The 23073-nt window shown below is 43.5% G+C and overlaps 2 protein-coding genes across 7 annotated transcripts in view; one reads left to right on the top strand and one right to left on the bottom strand.

Annotated features, from left to right (window-relative positions):
* The window catches only part of LOC119173523 (solute carrier family 41 member 3), an 880209-nt gene that overhangs the window by 7185 nt on the left and 849951 nt on the right, over positions 1–23073 (top strand). The gene's annotated exons all lie outside the window — the stretch shown is intronic.
* LOC119169212 (uncharacterized) lies at positions 16050–20895 on the bottom strand. The gene has a single exon (XM_075896479.1). It carries the CDS (start codon positions 20878–20880, stop codon positions 19093–19095), a length of 1788 nt encoding a protein of 595 aa, XP_075752594.1. The 5' UTR covers positions 20881–20895; the 3' UTR covers positions 16050–19092.

Raw genomic sequence — 23073 nt, 5'->3', positions numbered from 1 at the left:
TTCCTGTGTAAAGAATATCGACAACAGAAAATTTTGTCCAACTGCAGCCTACTGAAATAAGTGTACCTCTTAATCCCAACGGTGAAGTTCTCCATGTTACAGTCTTGAAAGGGGGTTCACATTGTTCCCACAATGTTGCTATAGTATTGCGGTCGTCTGTAGACGCAGTAACGAAACATTAAATGAAAAACGGTTTCTTTCGAGCATCACACTGTGAAACGTTCCTTAGCTCTGCTGGAAAGCCTTCATCTCGGTGAGATGTCACAATGCTTTCTTGGTTCTTGACGCTTGCTGAGTCGATGCACATGCATGACGCCCGGAATCAGCTGATTACACGAATATTTACAAAACACTGTGTCGCCAAGAGACAGAAGTGCGACTGACCACACTTTATTTAAATCGTTCACGTCGGAACATGTACATCGGCACATGCCACAAATGAGGTCAATTTGCGATGCAACTCTTGTAGTTGTACAGCGAGGGCTTGACGTTCAGGAACCACTTCAACAAGATGTTCGTGTGGACCACTACTTTTTGACCGTTTTACATGAACCACAAAATGGCACGGACCCAATGGGAGCCTTCACGCTATTCGACAGGCCATGCGTAAGCTTGTTCTATATAACGATTTTTGTATTTTCAAGTGATTTCTTGCCCAAGCCGCTTTATTTCGATGAAATACTTGTTACCTGACAGAATAATTTTAGATTGCGAGTGCTCTATCAATGGTGTTCTCACAATCTTGCTATTACAGTGCTGCTGTAACATGCCAAGTTTCCAGCTCGTCTGAGGAGGTTTTAGAGAGAAAGCTGTTATTAGATCACAACAAGGGTTGATTGTGGCGCCATCGTTGTCCACCGCCACTACCACCACTGCTGTCCATATCTAATATTGCACAAAAGAAGAAGAAAAACTAAATAAAAAACACTGTGGACTGAGCGGGAATCGAGCCTCCTTCCTCTGCGTGGCAACCCAGTGCTCTACCATGAAACTACGCCGGAGCTTTAAACACCAATACGAATGGTTCCTGTACAGGTTTCATTTCGAATGTAGAGTCACGTTAAGAGGGTATATGGTATATGTCAGTTTTAGCGTAATACTCTAGAAACGGCTGCAAGAACACCTTTTCTAGCCTAGGTTGCTTATCCTTCCTATGGAACACTCCCAAACTTGAAAGGGGGTTCACTCATTCAATGTACCTTTTCTCTGCAACTGCCGAAGAGAATGTAGTAATCATAATCATTCGTGTTGTTGTAGATACACATAAGTTACGTGTGAACTTAAAAAGATATTACGTTTTTCATAAAGTTCTTGTAAATAAATGAAAAAATACTGCTTAAACAATGCAAAGGAAGTGCGTATTGTTGTGTAGTTGCTTTACAGCTTCATGGTTTGGGAAATCGGCAATTTCTTTTGTTCCGATTGTTCACAACTTGTTCCAGCTCACGCATACAAAGATTCATTGAAATCAATTCAGTGCTTTTTAAGAAACGGCCATTGAAAGTAACAAATTTACAGAAAATGCAATTAAAAAAAAGTACCTTTTACGCGCGCATACTGCTTACGCCACGGAGCGCATGGCGCACTTGCGCACTTGGGCGCGGACTTTAAACCACTCGGAATGGCCGCTCGACGTCAGGCTTCCACAGGTTTGTTCCTCAAAGTACAGTAGATTTTTGTGTGAAAATTGCAAATTTCACTTTTGTAGGACTCTACGCGACTATACCGACTCAAAGGGGCCCTGCTGCACTTTTTTAAAGTAGCCATGAAGTGAATTCACGGCAAGAGATTTTTTTCTCACGAATTTACAGCCACAAGCATTTTTAGAATCGGTTCAGTACGGGTCAAGTTACAAGGATTTGTCCCCATGACGTTTATTTTGACAGAACCTAGGATGCACAAACAGTGAATCTGGTAGAAAAAGGCGAACAGCGCAAGCTATATGCATGTTTGTGTTCATTTCATACCCTGTCAAAAGAACGAGTACCAGGAAGCCCGATTAATCGTGCCATCGCAATGATGTCATAATTTCGACGGCGTATTTCAGTAGCTGAGTAAGGGTCAGCTACAATCTCCATTGAAAAGTCATGGGACCAACATAAGAAGTTGCAGAAAATTTCAAACATGCGACGTGACTGAAATGTAAAAAGAAAGAACGGTGTTCTAATGTCTGCAGCACCATGTGCAGCGTAGTTTGAGAACAAAACTTTAACAATCATTACTTTAACAGGGATGACATTCTGTATTCTTGAACCCTAAAAGGCAAAATTACCGCAAATGAGGTTGCTGCCGAATTATTCACCAGAGCAAACGCGATATACGTTAGCACTTTTTCTTGGGACAGGATATGGCGCCCGGAGAAGAGCGTGTATGTGTTCGGCTCACGACATGACAAGTAGCGTCACTCTATGAAGTAGGTGGGGCCAGCTTTTTTGTGGCTTGAGGAAGCACCCACTTTTTCACTTTTTTTTCCGGAGTGTCACAAGACGCTTGCAATGCAATGATAACTCGTATCGCAAATTACCGTACTCTACACAGAAATTATGTAACATGATCTTTCCGAATTTATATGTGCATTGATGCATGTACTTTGTAAAGGGGGCAAAAGGCCTCTCAGTGAGGGGGCGATAGATAAAGTTCGTCGCTTAGGTTTTGCGCCAATTACTTTATACACCAATATTACTTCTCTCTCTCTTGAGAAACACCAGTACTTTTGTGACTCCATTTCATCGTCTGCAGCTTAACACCACCTATGTGGGCGTCAATTTATGTACACTGTAAACATTTGTGAAATGAAATACGCTCCTGTGTTCCCTTTCTTAAAAATTGAGAATGGTCATCGTTCATCGCAGCACCAGCCGGCAAGATCCTTACGCATAGCCGCACTGACAAAAAGCTATACGTCGTGACTGTTTGCAGTTGCTAATCGAAAATCTTCTGATCTTGAATCAGTCACGCGTGAAATATACTTTACCAATGGCCTATGAAGAAGGTAAATATTATAAAGTCTGGGGCTTTTCAGATTTTCTCTAACAATGAGAAAAAACTCCGCCTTGAGGCGTCGAGGCTGTTTCTGCCTACCCTTATAGGCTCATTGATGGGTTACGTAGGCGTGTCTCACTACGGACAAAGGTAACACAAGTGCATTCGTTTATGTCTGCTTTGCATGTTTCCTGAAGTAGGCAAGTAAAAGTACACATTGCGGAACTCTCAACCTTAGTGTGAATTTTGTGACTTTAATTTAGCATTTGCCCGCACAAGCTTGTACGTTCTCAACACTAGGTGGTTAGAGACTGTGGTATGTTTGCGATGTAATATTTCATTGTGTCCATTTATTCTTTCTTGTGCGTCCAAACATTTTCCTTTTTTTCAGAAAGTAAGTGACCAGTAGTAGTGATGGTGCGCGGCTAGATTATTTTTTATGTCAGTATTACCTGAAAATAGCCACACACTTTCACCTACCATATTTGTTAATTTTTCATATAAATGCCCACTTGCAAAGCAAAGGGGAAGAATACACAGTGCTGAGCTGGGGTCCGAACATTCATAACTCGGCGTCAGCTACAAATTCGTCTTTAGTCGTCATCTACGCGCTGGCATTTTTTTTCTAACCCTCTGTGTGACCACCTAGCTCATTGCAGATAGATAAATATATATGTGGAGTTTACGTCCCAAAACCACCATATGATTACGAGAGACGCCGTAGTGAAGGGCGCCGGAAATTTGGACCACCTGGGGTTCTTTAACGTGCACCTGAATCTGAGCACACGGGCCTACAACATTTCCGCCTCCGTCAGAAATGCAGCCACCGCAGCCGGGATTCAAACCCATGACCTTCGGGTGAGCAGCCGAGTACCTTAGCCACTGGACCACCGTGGTGGGGCAATAGCTCATTGCAAGTGACTTCGCTGGGCCTTTCAGCGGCGGTTCTCTGCTATTTCATCAATCTCCCAGGTTCACTGCAGTTGCTCGTACCTAATCAGAAAGCCCGAAGAACCATTTGCACTAGCGCTGTTTTCAAGGCCAAAACTGCCTGTTCGAGGCACCGTATGTACTGCACACTTTGGAGACAGCTGTCAATGGCTGTCGAGAATAGGGAAAGAAAAACACCAAAAAAAGGCACCTATAGACTCATATTTGCGGATATGGTGCACGAAGAGTAAATGAGATGAAGGATCTCTAGAGTGGACAAGGCCACCAAAAATCTCACATACAGTAAAAATGGATGATATGCGAAGCACGGATAAGGAAGGTTGAATTATCTCATTAAAATCAGCACAACGTAACGAGGTGGACGTAAAATATGCCGTACATGATTTGTATATTGTGGTTATCCTGTTTGCGCCAGGCATTTGTGTTCGTGGTTCATTCACGCCACGTAATACCAAATTTGGTATATGTGACGTTAGTGAAACAGCCGCGAGTGCACTATGAGCGTAGCATGTAGTCAGCTATACATGACAGGCATGTCATGATTATCATGTTTGGAGGTATCGTTTACCTTCTACGTCTGTTCGCGCAACGTAATACTAAATTTCGTGTATGTGAAGCTAGCGAAATGTCCGTGAGTGCACAATGAGCGTCGCATGTCTTCATGTTTTACATAACACGCATGTGATGATTATTATGTTTTGACGCAGGATTTACATTTGCCATCCATTCGCGTCACGTAATCCCAAATTTGGTGTATGTGAAGGGAGCGAAACGGCCGCGAGCGCATCATGAGTGTGGCATGTTGTCATGTTTTTACATGACACGTATCTCATCATTATCTTGTTTGCACCATTCGTCGTCCATTCATGTCACGTAATACCAAATTTGGTGTATGTGAAGCTACCAAAACAGCCGCCAGCGCATCATGAAAGTGGCATAATGTCTTGTTCTTTCATGACACGCATGTCGTGTTTATCATGCTTGCACCAGCCATATACTTTCATCACTCATTGACGTCACGTTATACCAGATTTTGTATATGCGAACCTTGCTAAACGACTGCGAGTGCATCATGCGTGTGGAATGTAGCCATGTTCTCAGATGACACGCATGTCATGATTACCAGGCGAGGGCCTGTCACTTATGTTCGCCATGCAGTCATGTTATACCATACTAGTTTTGCAATATGTGACGGGAACAAAACCACCACCGCAGTAGCAGCAAGACCATGACATGTCAATCAAGACATTGATGACATACATATGATTTTCATCCCGCGAATAGTCACTTATGATCGTCATAGAGTCATGCTATTCAATACCAGTTTTGGTATACATCCCGTTATCCAAAGGCTGGGAGAGCTAAAAGTCGTAGGCGGCTAGACAGGCAGATAGATAGATAGATAGATAGATAGATAGATAGATAGATAGATAGATAGATAGATAGATAGATAGATAGATAGATAGATAGATAGATAGATAGATATAATGAGAGACAGACAGACAGATAGATATAGATAGATAGATAGATAGATAGATAGATAGATAGATAGATAGATAGATAGATAGATAGATAGATAGATAGATAGATAGATAGATAGATAGATAGATAGATAGATATGGTGAACTCGCCGAAGTTCGCTAAAAAGTGCTTCGCATTTAGAAACACTGCTGCGTTTTTTAAGGTTCAATTCAATTCAATTCTCTTTTTATTTGCCAGAAAACAATCTAGAGGGACACCTGGGCAAAAAGCTGTCGCAGCAGCTTGACGAAGGCCCAGAGTCCCTTACATGACAATAGCACATATATGACACATGTCAACAAGTGTTTTTACATAGCATTCACATCGAAAGCATTATACATACAGATAAGCATACATCACACTTACACATAAAAGGTGACAATGACATTTCGTACAAGAATGAAAAGTAATGCGTTTTTATAAAGTTAAAAAGTGGCCGTGCAGATGTTTTTTTTTTTATTTGATGCGGTTGTGTGTTTGTACCGGTCGAGTATGGTTGGAATAGAATGAGCTAGTGATTGCAGGCTGCAGTTGTTTCGTGACCAGGGCACCTTTCCATACTTCAAGGTTGTGTGTGTTTGTTTCATGTTGTTGTGCCGTTTTAATTTTGCGAGTGATGTAATGCAGTTTTTAACATTTTGGGATGAGGAATACATTTTTTCTAATAATATACATTCATACAGCCTGTCAACACGGTGTAATTTGTGTTTGAAAAATGTACCTTGTGTGGCTGAAAGTTGATCAACATTTTCAATATAGCGGACAATTTTCTTTTGAATTGTACGAGTTTTGGCAAGTTGCATTTTGAAGTTGTTGTCCAGACAAAGTAACAGTAGTGGACATATGACAGGAATAAACCACAATAAATTTGCAGCGTTGCCCTCACAGGCAAGCTTGCGTGGTAGCGCGCCATAGCACCGGCAACCGTAGATACCTTACCACAAAGATAATTATTGTAGGTATCCCAATGTAAACCAGAAGAAAAATATACTCTAAGAATTTTCAATTCTTCGAACAACTCAATACTTTGATTCTGAAAGTAAATATCTTTGTGAATGCGAGGGGTTTATTTTAGCGTGAAACACGATAACTTTTGTTTTCTTTGAATTTATCTTAAGCCTGTTTGCCTGAGTCCAATTTGACGAACTAAGCATTATTTCATTGCTTCTTTGAAAAAGTTTGTTGGAATCAGGAGGAGACACACACAATGTGCAATCATCCGCGTTCATGACGAATTTCGCATCATCAGCTATACATACAATGTCATTATTAAATACATTAAACAAAAGTGGTCCGAAAATACGGCCTGTGGGCACACTGCATAGAACAGGTAAATAGGATGACTTGTGGTTATTGATGGAGACACACTGATTTCGTTCTTTAAGATATGACTGAAGTAACTATAACGGTCTTCCACGAAATCCACATAGGGAAAATTTGTGAATAAGAATTTTGTGATCAAGACTGTCGAAAGCTTTACTAAAATAATAAATATACCAGCCGTATAGCAGTTATGTTCAAAGCTCTATAATATGAATTCTCTTAATGTTCGGTGTGCCCTTTCTGTCGACCTGTTTTTTCGAAAGCCTTACTGTAAGTGAGCAGGAATGCTCTTTTTAGTTAAGAAGTGTGTAAATCGAGTAAATAGGAGTTTTTCTATACCCTTTGAAAAAACTGGGAGCACAGATATCGGTCGGTACTTTGACGCAGAGTTCCGATCACCACCCTTATAAATAACTTAAACCTTAGCGTATTTCATTGCGCTTGGGTGAATGGAAGTTTCTAAAATTAAATTAAAAATGTGCACTGCTGGAAGAGCAATAAATCTTAACATATTTTATAGGCTTAATTTGGAAGGTATTTATATCTAAAGCCCTACTGTTCTTCAGTCTCATGTACACTCTGTATACTTCACCCTCACCGGTAGGCGCAAAGAATGCACTTTCGCGAATAGCAATGCAGCAGCCCAATTCCTTCACGCTGACATTGTCACTAGGGGTATCACTTTGTGCAGTTGCGAAATGGTGATTGAAGTGATCGGCAAAACCATGCCTGCTACCTCCCGTGAGTCTAGCTTTATCGATGTTGGGAGCGTAACCTGTTTAAGGCGACCTAGAACCGAATTATTCGTTTGCCATGCGATCGCTGGTCGTTGCCTGGAGACATTTGAAAGTAGTTTCTGGTAGTGCATTGCCTTTGCCTGTTTTTAATTCAGCATCTAGTCTGTATCTAAATTTTCTAAATACCTGTAATGTCAAGTAGAATCGTGTACGTAAGAAGGAATTGTGAAGATTATTTTTTGAATTTATCATTTTGGAAAGCTCATGTGTAACCCAAGGCTTTCGATTTTTTTCGAATGCTTGGCTGTTTTCATAGAAAAATTTCTAGCATGTATATTGATAAATATTCCAATAAAATTGTTGTATGCATCATGTGCATCAGTTTTTTTTAACATGTGACCAGTCGTGGTTCATGACGTCAATCTCCAATTGCTCTATGTTTGCTTGAGTGATTCATTAATAAGTTGCCTTTTGACTTACGTGAACCACGTTTTTCGAGTCATCAGAGTGTGATAAATAGACAGGGCAGTGGTCACTTATGTCACACACCAATGAGCATGTATTGTATACAGCAGTAAATATATCGACAATTAGAAGATCAGGAAGAGAAGATGAACGAATTGTTATCCATGTCGGTGTAATGATTGTATTCATAAAACCTGTAGACTGAAGACATGTGTTCAGTGCAAAGGATGAGTTAGCTTGCTCGAGCATATCTACGTTTAGTTCACCACCACAGACACATTTCAGATTGTTCACGCATACGTGAACCAAGACTGAATAAAAAAATGTATAAAAGTGACAACATTTTTCTTTGGTGGGCAATATACCACCGACATTATTCTCTTTTTATTCTTTACCGCGATTATTTCGTAGTCTTCTGTCACTTTTTTATATTCTTCTAACAACTCGCGTTTTGCGTCTTCTGATTGATTTGTGGGGTTTAACGTCCCAAAACCACCATATGATTATGAGAGACGCCGTAGTGGAGGGTTCCGGAAATTTCGACCACCTGGGGTTCTTTAACGTGCGCCCAAATCTGAGCACACGGGCCTACAACATTTCTGCCTCCATCGGAAATGATTTTGCGTCTTCTGCAACAAAAAGCGTGACACCACCACCTTTCCACTAGGGTGAATAATAACAAAACGATGATAACCATCCAAAGTCAGCATTGCACAGTTATTGTAGTACCATGTTTCTGAGATCATGATATTATTGAACCAAGTCGGAAATTGAGAAAGAAAGTGAATAATATCGTCATTCTTGTTGCATGCAGATCGCACGTTGAAATGCAAAATAAACATGCTTATGCTACCGAGTCTAGAAATTCGATGCAGAAGAGCAATCTCCTGGTATGCCATATTTGATGAAGGCTAAGAACAGTGGTTACGTAGCACGTACATTCTTGCCACTCCGACTTTCTATGCCTGCCCTGATTTATTGTCAAGATCATCCTCTCCACTTATCTTGATCGCGGCCGTGTCATTGGATTGTCTTGCAAAGATGTTGTCGTTAAATGACCACACCGATTTCCAGTGCTGCGCGTGTTTCCTTTTTACAGCCATTCTGAGAAGCATTTTTAGAGCAGGGCAAATGTGTTCATTCACATACACTGAAGAACCATCCAGACCAAGATCAGTGTTTGTAAGATGCATCTTTTTAGCCTTACGGAGAACACTATCTCGCTTCGTGCGGCACTTGAATTTGACGACTATGTTCATCTGATCGTTGCTGCGTGTTGGTATATAGTAACACGTTTAAATGTCTTGTACAGTGATTTGCTCATTGAGTGCAGTGCCAAGCTTTGAGAGTAAATTGGTCAAGCACTCATTTTCCGCCTTTGTTACACCTCGAATTCACACCTTGAGTTCACACTATACATCTTGAGTTCACACCTTGAATTCACAATTTTCAGTTCGCAGGTTCTTTTCTAAGCCCTCACAAAACAATTTTATTTCATGCCTCATGTAGTCTTTCATTTTAACAGACTCAGACTTTAGTTCATCCTTTATCTTGGCCAGTTCTTTTGAAATGAGACGAAAAACAAGAAAACCAACCAGTCATCAAAAGTACAAAAGAAACAACACTATATTTGGCAGCATCGACTGAATAGAAGCACAAATATTGCAATTTAAGTATCTTGGCACTAACCTGCAGTATGAGTAGAAAGCAGATGAGTAGAAAGCATGTTTAGCGGTGTGAAGAAAACGTTCGCCGCTGCTGCCAAATGAAGGCTTCAAAGGTCGAGTAGCCTATTTTATACGAAAAGATAGATGGCGTAGGCTGTGTCGTAGTGCGCAGGTGCAGTTGATATCCACTCGTCCCTAGGCGAGGATTTTCTTCTGCAGCGTCCTGTGGCGCACGTGCGTGAAGGTAGGCGTTTCGAGGCTCGCTGCCTAAAACATCCAGCAGCACACCTGCAGCATGAGTAGAAAGCAGAACAATTCCTAGCGGCGTGAAGAAACCGTTCGTTGCTACTGCTAAATGAAGGTTACCCCACTTTATCCTGCGCAGTTTTCTGGGTGCCTCGTCTACTTTTTCAATTTGTGTGCGTGCACTCAACGCGAGAGGCTGCATCGGACAGTGACCCAGCCAGAGTCAAATTGTTTTTGCAAACTCTGTGCTAAGTGGATGGGCTCACGCCCTGCAGGCTTGTTGACGCTGACTGGTCCTTCATAAACGGTGTTGAAAAGGGACGCCAGTGACTCTAGTACGCAAGAACACCACATGCACTCTTCAAAAAATCGTGGCATTTGCTAACATTGATGCAGTTAGCACCCTTGATAATAATAAATGCTTATGAAGTAACCACGCATCCTATATGCGAAGTTACTACGGATATTTTCGGTGAGCTGCGAGCTCATATGACATCAAGTGCTACGCTAGGCCAAGAAAAAGCGCACTACATTGCCGCAAAGGCGAAGCAAGGAACGAGATAGCAACAAATTGGAAGGTCACGCGCAGAATGGCAAGCAAGTCTAAACGTGTCCCGCGTTTCTCACGCACAAACGACGCAGGAAACGTACTCACAGGTACAGATGAACAGAAGTAAGCGTCTTAGTTGTTACTTGGCTGTCTCTGAAAAGCACGCCCTTTCAGCAAATTGAGACTGTGCAACGATTGTAGTGACCTTTGTGCTCCTGGTAAATAGAACAGAGTCGTACCTGTAAAATTCGAACGCGAGCCAAGACGTACGGTCTTCTCTCAGCGAGATAAGGGCGTGTTAGTGAGCGTCGACCGTTGCGACCGATCGTTGCGGAGCCAAGTGCGCGTGGAAGATGAGAACGTGACCGCCACGTTGTGACCATCTTGCTACGCACGCTCATTGCGCCATCTTGCTGGTATTGCTGAAAACGCGATAGTCCCCCCCCCCCCCCCCCCGCGAGATGACCGTCGCCAGCGGTATGTGGTAGATACAAATAAGCTGGCCATTTGAACGTTAAAGGAAGAGTTCCTCAGTGGCCCAGGGGTGCACTTCTCTCGCACACACGTCTCAGGCGTCCCAGGTTTGATTCCGCGAGTCAGTTTCTTCTGCATTAGTTGCTTTCTTGCGTTTTCATACATACATCATCATCATCAGCCTGGCTATGTCTACTGCAGGGCAAAGGCCTCTCCCATATTCTGCTTGTCAATCGGTGTTGTGCTTGCTGCTTCCGTTTTATGCCCACCAACTTCTTATGACCTCATCTGCTCACCTAACCTTTTGTCTTCCCCCAACCCGCTTCCCTTTTCTGGAAATCCAGTTTGTTCTCCTAATGACCAGTGGTTAAGCTGTCTACGTGCTAAAGCCCGGCCCATGTTCATTTATTTTTCTTGATTTCAACTGTGGTTTCGTTAACCCCGGTATGTTCCCTGATGCACTCTGCGCTCTTCTTCTCTTTAAGACTACGCCTGCCATTTTCCTTTTTATTGCTCGCAGCATCGTGCTCACTTTAAGCTGAAACCTCTTTGCAAGTATACAAGTTTCTGCTTCGTAGCTAAGTACCGGCAAGACGCAGGTGTTGGGATAGTGGCAATTTACCTGTCATGAGTTGAGAGTGGTTGCCAAATGTGCTCCACCCCAATAATCTTCTTCTAGTTACATATATCTCGTGGTCAGGCTCCATGGATATTAGCTGTCCTAAGTAGACACAGACTTTTCCAACTTCAAGTGAACTATTACCAGCTGGAAGCGCTGTTCCCTTCCGAAGTTGTTGTAGATTTCTTTCGTTTTCTGCAGATTAATTTTAAGATCTACCTTCCTTCTCTCCTTGTCGAACTCTGTAATCATGACTGTCAATTCGTCCCCTGAGTTACTCAGCATTGCAAGGTCAACGGCGAAGCGCTGATTATTAAGGTACTCTTCAATAAATCTTACCCGCAACTCTTAGCATTCTAGACCTCTTAAAACTTCTTTTAAGCATGTAGTAAATAAAATTGCGGAGGTTGTATTCTGTGCCTTCCACCCTTTTTAATTGGTATTCTGTTGCCTTCTTTATGAAGCACTATGGTAGCAGTTGATCCCCTGTAGATTTCTTCCAGGACGTTTATATATGCTTCTGTACACCCTGATTCCGCAGTGTCTGCATGACGGTTGATATTTCTACTGAATCAAATGCCTTCTCGTAATCTATGAAGACTATGTATAGTGGTTGGCTATACATTGAGCATTTCGCTATTACCTGATTGATAGTAGTAATGACATCGATTGTTGAGGAGCGTGTTCGAAATCCCGCCTGTTCCTTTGGTTGATTGAATTCTAATGTCTTAATTCTGTTAGCAATTGCCTTTGTGAATAGCTTGTATATGACGGATACAAAGACGATCAGCCTGTAATTCTTCAAGTCCCGGTCATCTCCTTTCTCATGTAGTAGGATAATAACACCCATCCAAGATTTTGGTACTATTCCCGTCAACAAACACCTCGTAAACAGGTTGGCTAGTTTATCCAACACAATTTGCCCTCTATCTTTAAGCAGGTCTGGTGTTACACAATCCTCACCAGCAGCTTTGCCTTTTTTATGCTCTCCAAGTATTTTCTGAGTTCTTCTATTATTCCTGGTGGGGTGTCACCTGGGTTACTGCTTGTTCCTATATCAAGGTCGCGGTTGTGCCGGCTACTGTGAAAATATATGCAAATATCTATGAAAGTGGTTTGCTATTTGAACTACCCTATGAATATTCGGCGTTATTTTGCCTTCGTTGTGTTTTCGTGCATACATCCGATTTTTGCCCATCGCAAGTTTTCTCTTCACTGCTTTGACACTTCCTTCGTTCTTCAAAGCATGTTCGATTCTTTCTATGTTATACCTTCTCACACCGGATACCTTTCGCGTATTGAATCACTTCGAAAGTTCTACCCACCAGCTCTATTTTGTCTGTTGTACTTGAGGCTTTCATTCTTTGACGCTTCCTAGTGAGATTCCTACTTTCCTGGGACGCCTTGCCTGTATCCTGTCTAACTACCGTACCTCGAACTCCAGCTGCTCATTCCATAATATATATATATATATATATATATATATATATATATATATATATATATATATATATATATATATGGACGACGACTGCTTTAGCTCAGTTGGCAGAGCATCGGGTGCATTCTTCGAAAACGAAGGTTGGGTCCGCCAGTGGCAAGTTAACTTTTTATTTACTTTGTTTCCTCTACATCTTCATTACTTTCACTACGAAGATAACTTACAATACTTTCCTTGGCATCATTGTCTGTTAGTTCTCATTATTAACTGAAAGCTAGCATATTTCCTCTTTAGACGTTTATTTACTACAGTTGCTGCTGCAGGAAGCATACGACCAAAGTATAAGGGACCTCACTTCTACGAGAGCTGCTAACTTACGATTGCACTGACTGTATTAACAGTTGCCAACTACAATTACCCTATAATAGGCTAGATTACAGCTGCGTAATTTAGGTGTGTCGTTGATATTTTATTACTAGTTCCAATTTATTACAAAAGCACCAGGAAACGTAGCAACGTCTAGTCGTTTCTTTGTGGGTTGGGCGGGGTGTGGTGGTGGCTGGGGAAAAATAATGGAATCTCGCAACGACCCAGGCTGCAAGAAACGCTGCAGTGGAAACCATTTTTTTTAAGCTCACGTAATTCATCTCGATCACTAATTGATAACCCATCAGAACAGTGTGACGAAATTTGAACAAAGGCAGACCACGGTTGTATGCTGTTGTGAAAAGCTGCAAGTCAGCTGGCAGCTTGTGACCGTGCGCAGTCTTGTTTTACGTGTATGCTCGGTGCTCATCTTTGTGTACGTGTGTGTGTTTTCAGATTGTGCGCAAGGAAACCATAATAGCAATTTTTCGATTGTCTGGGCAGCATAAAATTGAAGAACGGCAAGTATAGCGTTTTTTTTCCTTGCAGTCAGACGAAATAGTATTTCGATCCTCTCTATAATTCGAAAAAGAAACAGATAAGGATCACCCCCTACAGGCAAACATTAAGCTCTCTGCTCGTGTACCCTTCAAAATTGATTGATTGATTTGTGGGGTTTAACGTCCCAAAACCACCATATGATTATGAGAGACGCCGTAGTGGAGGGCTCCGGAAATTTCGACCACCTGGGGTTCTTTTAACGTGCACCCAAATCTGAGTACATGGGCCTACAACATTTCCGCCACCATCGGAAATGCAGCCGCCGCAGCCGGGATTTGAACCCGCGACCTGCGGGTCAGCAGCCGAGTACCTTAGCCACTAGACCACCGCGGCGGGGCTGTACCCTTCTAAATACCTTACCCATTTCAGTGACCAGAGTTCCCTTCAGTGTACTTCTGTTCAAATTTCATCACTTCTTTGCCGCATGCCACTCTGGTGTTTATGCGCTCCGGGAGCAATATGTTTTAATTTCGTGCTTGAAATTTGACGGTGAATAGTTTTTAGGCTGAATGGTGCTGTTGTGCTTTACAAAATAGGTATACGCACTACGACTTCGTAAAAAAAACAACAGACATCAAGTCAATAGTTGAAAAGTGAAGTAACAATTGTTAGTTATTACTCGCATCAGCGTCGTTTTAGCTGCGGGAAAGTAATTCCACCTGGACATACAGTTCACGTGTAAAAAGGACAGGAGCCTGAATGTTATAAAATTTTTTATTATGTGTTGTCCTAACAAATACGTCATATAATTGAGCTTCCCACCCCTATTCTTGAACCTGTGATATGCAGAAGAACAAACCTGTTATTTCTGCACATTTGGAAAGCTTGTTTGAATTGTGCCCCGCCGCGGTGGTCTAGTGGCTGAGGTACTCAGCTGCTGACCCGCAGGTCGCGGGATCAAATCCCGGCTGTGGTGGCTGCGTTTCCGATGGAGGCGGAAACGGTGTAGGCCCGTGTGCTCAAATTTGGGCGCACGTTAAAGAACCCCAGGTGGTCAAAATTTCCGGAGCCCTCCACTACGGCGTCTCTCATAATCATATGGTGGTTTTGGGACGTTAAACCCCACATATCAATCAATTGTTTGAGTTATTTTGCCTATGTAAACACGCCGGTAGTCGAACAGTGAAAAAAGTCTATTGCTTAGGAAACGGCAATCTTATACTAGCAGAGAAATGACGCAGTGGCAACGTGTACACGTGCTTGATGCTTGTCCAAGTGACGTCACGTTGGAGCAGCTCTGCTACATCTTCGCCTTTCTGGACTAGCAGCAAGCCTTAACGTATCTCGGGTTGCGGGTACCAGCAAGGTAAGCGTCGTTGTCTGGTGCAGCGGCGTAGGGCTTAATTGTGCAGGTCCTCTAGCTGGTTGCTGTGGTGGAAGGGTGGCGTGGCCACCTAAGATGGTATGATCCTGACGTGCTCTCTTGTTCGGCGAATTTCTCTGTCATCTTGAGCTTCCAAAACATTGGAGCGTGGTCCGTCAGCTGGCCGCAGGAAGGCGGCTGGAGACCAGGACGGCGTGATAGTGTCATAGACGGTAACCTCCAGGCCACGTGACAGAGGGTAGGTGCCTTGCACCGTGGTTCTAGTAGACCCTCTTGTTTTGACTTATGTCTCGAAGTAGATTGTGGACCGTGCTGCTGTCCGGCGCTCCAGGTGGCTTCTTGGTACTGGCAAAAAGGTTCGAGACTGGCGTCCCATGAGGCCCTGCTCAGGTGACATCAATATGTCATCGTGGTGTGTGTCGCGCTACTCAAGAAGAGCTGTACGAAAGTTGTGCATGTGAAAGGCACACGTCTTTAAAGGATTCTTTACTTCCCGTACCACTCGTTCAGTTAGGTCATTGGAGAGTGGAGAATGAGGACTTGAAGTAATACGCACTACGCCAAGCTTTCTCAGAAAATCCTTAAATTCTCCACTGGTGAACGCTGGACAATTATCAGTGCAGTTTGCCTGGCCATCCATGTACCGGGAAAAGTTCGCAGCACCAGGACATGACCATGTGTGAAGTTTTGCTGCTCATTTCTTGTACCTCAAAAAATAAAGTAGAATTGAACAATTAGAGCAAACTGGTGCACACCACCGTAGAAAAGGTCGATTCCTACTACTTGTCATGGCAAAAGAGACTTAATCACATAATCAGTCAGTCAGTCAGTTTATTTTCCTTAAAGACCCCCAATGGGGGTATTACATAAGGGGTGGGAATAATATTTAACAAACGTAATCAATACATGGGTTTCAACTATATACATTTCTTCATATTACAAGGAAATATGCATGTACAATAAATAACACACGTAACCAACATGTAATTCAAAAAAGCACTTAAAGGTTATTTGTTAGAAGATGGTCAGTGACATGTTGTGCAAAAGAAGATGGACATATTATGTCGACAATGGAAAAAGGGAGGTCGTTCCAGTCTTTTGCTGTGCGGGAAAAAAATGACGCGAGAAATGTTGATGTTCGAGCGCGCATTAATGAAACCTGCTGCGTGTGGCTTGTCCTGGCTGATATGCGTGTTGCGGGTTTGATGTAAGATGGTTGATGCAGGATTGAACTGTGAAAAAATTTATGGTAAAGACAAAGAGAGGAAATGCGCCGACGAAGAGCGAGCGATGGAAGATTGGATAGTAATTTTAGTGATGTGACGCTGATGTCGTATGAATACGAAGAATGAATGAAGCGAGCTGCACGGTTTTGAACTGATTCTAGAGCGCAGATGAGGTATGCTTGGTGCGGGTCCCAGATGGCGGATGCGTATTCCAATTTCGGTCGCACTAGTGATGTGTAGGCAAGTAATCTTACTTGCATTGGAGCACTTTTGAGGTGACGTTTTAAAAAGCCTAAGGTTTTGTTAGACGATGAAATGATGTTTTGGACATGCGTACGCCAGATCAGATCGCTAGTCACGGTGACACCTAGGTATTTATAAGAGTTAGTCAGTTCTAGGGGTAAGCTGTTGATTGTGTACGGAAACATGAGCGGATTATTGCTACGCGTAAATGACATAGTTTTGCATTTATTTACGTTTAGTGTCATTAACCAAGTGGTACACCATTTCGAAACGTTAGTAAGATCGTTCTCTAAGGTTAACTGGTCAGAGGTGTTTAGTATTGTGCGGTAGACAACGCAGTCATCTGCGAACATACGTATATTACTGGTTACATGCAAAGGTAAGTCGTTAATATAGATTAAAAATAGTAGCGGGCCAAGGACGGAGCCTTGAGGGACACCTGATGTTACTGGGATGGCAGTAGACAGGTGGTTATTTACAGCGACGCGTTGTGATCGATTAGTAAGGAACTCTATTATCCATTTTATGACGGTGGGATGTAAATTTAGTTGGGAAAGTTTAGCGAACAATCGTTGATGAGGCACCTTATCGAATGCTTTAGCATAATCAAGAAAAACGGCATCAGTTTGCACGTTAACGTCGAGGTTAGTATGAATGTCATGCAAGAAGGCTGCCAGCTGTGTTTCACACGACAACCCCTTGCGGAAGCCGTGTTGTGAAGGGTGAAAAAAATTATTGCTGTCGAGAAAATTCATTATGTGGGAGTAGATGACATGCTCCATGATCTTGCAGGGGACGCTTGTTAGGGAGATGGGGCGATAGTTAAGTGGAGAGTTTCTATCGCCTGATTTGAAGACCGGAACGACCTTCCCTATCTTCCAGTCACATGGGATGATTCCTGAGGAAAGGGACTGGGAAAATATTAGAGCAAGAAAAAGCGAAGCACTCTCTTTAACATTTTTTAGAATTTTGGAATTGATACCATCCATGCCCGCAGAGGATGACAATTTCATTTTTTCTATTATAGACAATATTCCATTTGCGCAGAAATTGATTGCTGGCATGTCATGATTACAATTAAAGCCAAGTGAAGGTATGCGGGAGTGTATGCTTGGTTCATCAGTAAAAACTGTAGCAAAAGAAGCGTTGAATAGATTCGCACATTCCCCGTCAGTAATAGCTTCACCAGATTCAAGGGTTAGTACAGTGTCACGCGGTTTGTCAGCCTTAAGTGTTTTCCAGAACTGTCTGGGATTAGTCTGCAGTAGCTTGGGTAGGTCTGTGTTATAGAAGAAGTTTTTTGCTTTGCGCAGGGCTAAAAGATAATTGCGGTCAGCCTCATAGTACCTATCCCATACACTCGGTTGACCTGCACGTTTGGCAGATCGGAATAAACGTTTCTTTTTATTTTCAAGGCGTTTTAGATTTTTAGTAAACCAGGGTTTGTTGCAGGTGCTTGTGAAGCTGACTTTAGGTATGAATTTATCGGTTAGCTCCGTCAGTTTACCGATAAAGCGGGTCCAATTCGTATCTACTGTGTGTTGATGTAAAGTTGCTTGGAAAGTGTGGAAGAATGCGCTAAGAGCTTCGTTTATTGTTTCGTAATCCCCTCTGTCATATAGATGGATCGTTTTTTTGTAGGTTTCTCGTTTAAGCGGTTGAAAAGAAAAAGTGGCGTGAATTATCTTATGGTCACTGATTTCGGGTAGATAGTGAATGCGTGACAGGCTTTCAGGATTGTTGGTTAGTATCAGATCCAGGACACTGGCTGTATCTTGCGATACACGTGTTGGCTCTGTGACTAGTTGGGTCATGTTGAAGTTTAGGCAAATATCAAGAAACGCATTAGCTTCACCTACACCCGTAGATGAATGCACATTGCTGGTGCGCCATTCTATTTGTGGGAAGTTAAAATCACCGAATAAAAGTACGTGCGCGTTTGGATGAGCAGACGTGAGCTGGCACATGGCCTGATTAAGTTGGTTGCTAAAATTGGAACTAGCACGGGGTGGTCGGTAGCAAACGCCCAGTACAACGGACTGAGGATGTGCCTTAATAAGTACCCAGAGCATTTCTAGCTCTGTTTTAATATGTACGACTGAGCAAGATAATTGCTCGTGAACAGCAATGAGTACACCGCCACCACGAGTAGATGCGCGGTTATTCCTGTACAACTGGAAGTTTGGTAATTCTGACAGAACTTCGTCATCACGGATGTCATCAGTTAACCACGTTTCGGTAAGTAATAGCACATTGCTTTCAGAGGATGATACAGTGCTAGATATAAGTTCCCGTTTGGGTAGGAAACTGCGAATGTTAGTGTAAATAACAGAAAGTGAAAGAGTTTTGCTAGTAACCGCAACAGCGGTCGTTTTTTTTTCCCGGTGGCTTGATTGCTACGATAGTTCTTTGACGGTGTTTGATTCGGCGTCGAAAATGTAGCGCTTCTGATTCATGTGCAGTGTTTTGAAGTGCATTGAAAATGGCTTGTTGTTACTTCTCGCAAAAGCAATTAGTTGTTTTCTAGCATTTTGGACTGAGCGTGAGAAGTCTTCACCTATGCCGTAACTTGTCCCCTTAAGCTTGCGACCATTCGATAATATTGCAGTTTTTGTCTTGTGCAGAGCAATCTTCACGATTATGGGCCGGGAGCGTTCAGGTGAATGTCGACCGAGACGATGTGCGCGTTCGATATCTCTTGGTTCTAAGTGAACCTGTAGGTTGTCCCGGCAAAGATTCATTACCAGCCGCTCCGATTCAGAAAATGTTTCAGATGCGGAAGGGTCCGGGATACCGTAAAATATTAGGTTGTTTCGCCTTGAGCGATTTTCAGCGTCATCAATACGGGCTTCTAGTGCAAAGATTCTGCAGGAGGTCTGCTCCGTGTTAACGCGCAGGACTTCTATTTCTTTTCGAAGTGGTACCAGAGACTGATAATGACTTTCAAGGTCTGATAATCTTTTGTTCAGTTCGCCAATTGTTTTATCGGTGTTACCGAGCTGAGACTTCAAGCCCTGTACTTCTGCAATTAGTTGTGTTTGACCTGTAGATAGCTTACGCAATTCAGCAAGAAGGTTCTCAGAGATATTTGAAGGGCCAGGGTTAGTTTCAACATCTCCAGCTAGAATTAGTAGTGCACGAATTACATGGACACACTCGGCAATAATAACCATACAGCAATGCGGGCTTGGCAGCTGTACCAGAAAGTAATTACCAGATCTTTTCGAAAAGACAACGTAGGGCTCACCAACCTGCATAGCGGGAGCGAATTGATTAGTGATCCGTGCAGTGGCACAGACACCAAGCCCACAGCGCTCCGTTGAAGGTCCTTGTTCTTTTATAGGTGTCGGGCTCGTGGATGTCGATGATGATGCAACCGTCCAGGCTTGGTTGAGCTCAGCTGCCCAGAGTCCCTCTTCTGGTCGAGCCAGGCATTTGACGATAGGCAGAGGGCATGCGCTGCCTTCGTCGCTTCCAGGACAGCTGAAGCCATGTTCCGCCGGCGCTACCGCATGCGCAAGCGCAGGTAGCAGCAGATGAGCGATGACGTAACGGACCATCTGCATAGCGGGAGCGAATTGATTAGTGATCCGTGCAGTGGCACAGACACCAAGCCCACAGCGCTCCGTTGAAGGTCCTTGTTCTTTTATAGGTGTCGGGCTCGTGGATGTCGATGATGATGCAACCGTCCAGGCTTGGTTGAGCTCAGCTGCCCAGAGTCCCTCTTCTGGTCGAGCCAGGCATTTGACGATAGGCAGAGGGCATGCGCTGCCTTCGTCGCTTCCAGGACAGCTGAAGCCATGTTCCGCCGGCGCTACCGCATGCGCAAGCGCAGGTAGCAGCAGATGAGCGATGACGTAACGGACCATCTGCATAGCGGGAGCGAATTGATTAGTGATCCGTGCAGTGGCACAGACACCAAGCCCACAGCGCTCCGTTGAAGGTCCTTGTTCTTTTATAGGTGTCGGGCTCGTGGATGTCGATGATGATGCAACCGTCCAGGCTTGGTTGAGCTCAGCTGCCCAGAGTCCCTCTTCTGGTCGAGCCAGGCATTTGACGATAGGCAGAGGGCATGCGCTGCCTTCGTCGCTTCCAGGACAGCTGAAGCCATGTTCCGCCGGCGCTACCGCATGCGCAAGCGCAGGTAGCAGCAGATGAGCGATGACGTAACGGACCATCTGCATAGCGGGAGCGAATTGATTAGTGATCCGTGCAGTGGCACAGACACCAAGCCCACCCTACTTATTGATGCTACTATAAGATGCTACTACTACTAATTTATTGATGCTACTATAAGAGTAGCATCAATAAATTCCTCAGCTGATATTTCTGGCGCGCCTTGCTCGCTTTGCAAAATTGTTCAATGTCACTCGATATGTTAGGCGAGAACATATCTGTTGGTGCTCCGGCTTTCATTTGCTCTGCTCCGGCGTGCGTGCTATGAAGAAAGATAATAATTTCCGCTCTCTTGCTTACATGTATGATTACCTTAGTGCTGCGAAATAGCAAGCCGGCTTGCGCATGTATTTCTTCTTGATATGACCAGCAAAGTTGATCAGAAACTTCTTGCTTTGTAAGGGGCCAAGTAGTCTGTGCATATTCTCGAAGCTTTGTCAGGGTACTATCGTTATTTGATGCTGCAAGCAGGTCGTTAAGGCGCTGCTCCCAACCTGAAACACAATCAAGAACATTTACTTGAACATTTCCGCTCCGTTTCTTCTTCCATGCGTAGCTTGCTGGGAAATCTGGATACAGCATCTGTGAGGAACAGCTTCTTTCTAGGTTTGTACGTCATGTTTTAGGGTATCGCCTTAATGTCAGACGCATGCGCTGCAGCCTTAGCAGACACTAATGCAGAGGTTTAGAAAATATGAAAACTAAAGGTCGGCGATTTCTTTCTACAACTACGCTGGGCTGACCATGAAACTTCGCGCCGTGAAACTTCGTGCAACCGGGCACAATCGGAAGGGTTTTTTCTGTACTTGTGCATATTTAACCTGAGCACCTGCGAGTGATTTAGAAAAAAATGCAATGGAGTGACCATCTTGCATAAGTACGGCGCCCACTCTCAATCGGCTGGCATCCACTGAAAGTGTCACTCGTTTCTTGGGGTTGAAATAGCCCAGGATTTGTACAGTTATTAGAAATTGACGCAACTTTTGAAAAATTTTTCTCCTTCTCAGTCCGGGCTTATGCGATATCTTTGCAAAGCAGAGATCAGAGCGGGGAAGTTACGACAGACATGTTGGGTTGGAAGCGAGGCACGAAATTCATTTTGCCAAGAAAATCCTTTAGTTCCTACTGTGATTGGGTGGCGTCAATTCCAGAATTCCTTGAACGCGTTGTAGGCAGAGCTCCAGCCCTTCAGTGGTGAATATGTGGCCCAGGTAGCGAAACCCAGTTTGCAAATAGGAGCAGTTTTTTATATTGAGCCTGAAGTTACGTTCGCGACAGCAAGACAATGGTTGTTCTAGGTTGCAGTCGTGCTGTTATTTAGTCTGCCCCCACAGCAGGATATCATCCATAATAACTGCGACGCACAGCAGTCCTAGCATACTGTGCATCGTGGCCTGAAATACTTTAGGGACAGAAGCGATACCGAAAGGCATGCTTAAGAACGGATAGCGGTTATATGGTCTGCTCATTGTACAAATCTTTGAAGTCGATTCTGCGAGTTTGATTTGTCAGAAACCTGAGGACGCGTCAAGAGTTGAAAAATAGTTCGCCCCAGCAAGGCTAGACGCTTCGTCCTCAAGAGTTGGCATGAGATAATTATCACGCAGCAGGACTTCATTTAGCCCAATTGGGTCAAAACAGTTGCAAACTTTTTTACAACAGTAACCGTGTGCCTTGACAACTCAGTTGGCTCAGTTACCAGTTGTATGACTCTTTGGCCTTGTATTAAAGGGCTACCGGGTTTTCCCGTGCCAGGACGACGACACCCATGGCACCGGGCTTGAGCTTCATAGTGTATTAAACGCCTTTTAACTGTCTTAGCACCGAGAAGACATCTGCGTAAGGTTGTGCTGCCGAGTAAAGCTCTTCAGCCCGAACATTTCGTATGCGACAAATAAAACCAAGGCGTTCTGCTACTGATCCACTTAAAGTGAAGGGTGCGCCTTGCTCCACTACAAAAAAAAAGGATTCCTCATGCGTCCGTGAATTTGCTGACAAACGCAGACGGACTCTAGCTTTTTTGGAGGTCTTGTGGCAAAAAAAAAGGAGGTAATGTTGCATCGCAAGCTTGCTGTGGCTTGTCCGGTGGCGTCCTAAGGTGATTTTGCGAAATCACACAATAGTAAGCGCTCGCGTCTAAATTGCCTGTGAAAGTCCTCCCTTCAATGTTAACAACCGTTTTCCAGTGGTCTGCTGCTATT

This window comes from Rhipicephalus microplus, chromosome 5 (genome assembly GCF_043290135.1).
Source record: "Rhipicephalus microplus isolate Deutch F79 chromosome 5, USDA_Rmic, whole genome shotgun sequence".
NCBI lineage: Eukaryota > Metazoa > Arthropoda > Arachnida > Ixodida > Ixodidae > Rhipicephalus > Rhipicephalus microplus.
Note: the sequence above shows the minus strand (reverse complement) of the source record. Positions and strands in the feature narration are given on the sequence as shown.

What these genes read in the sequence shown, in the direction of transcription:
- LOC119169212 (XM_075896479.1), bottom strand. Translation starts at nt 20,880, where the DNA reads ATGCAGATGGTCCGTTACGTCATCGCTCATCTGCTGCTACCTGCGCTT.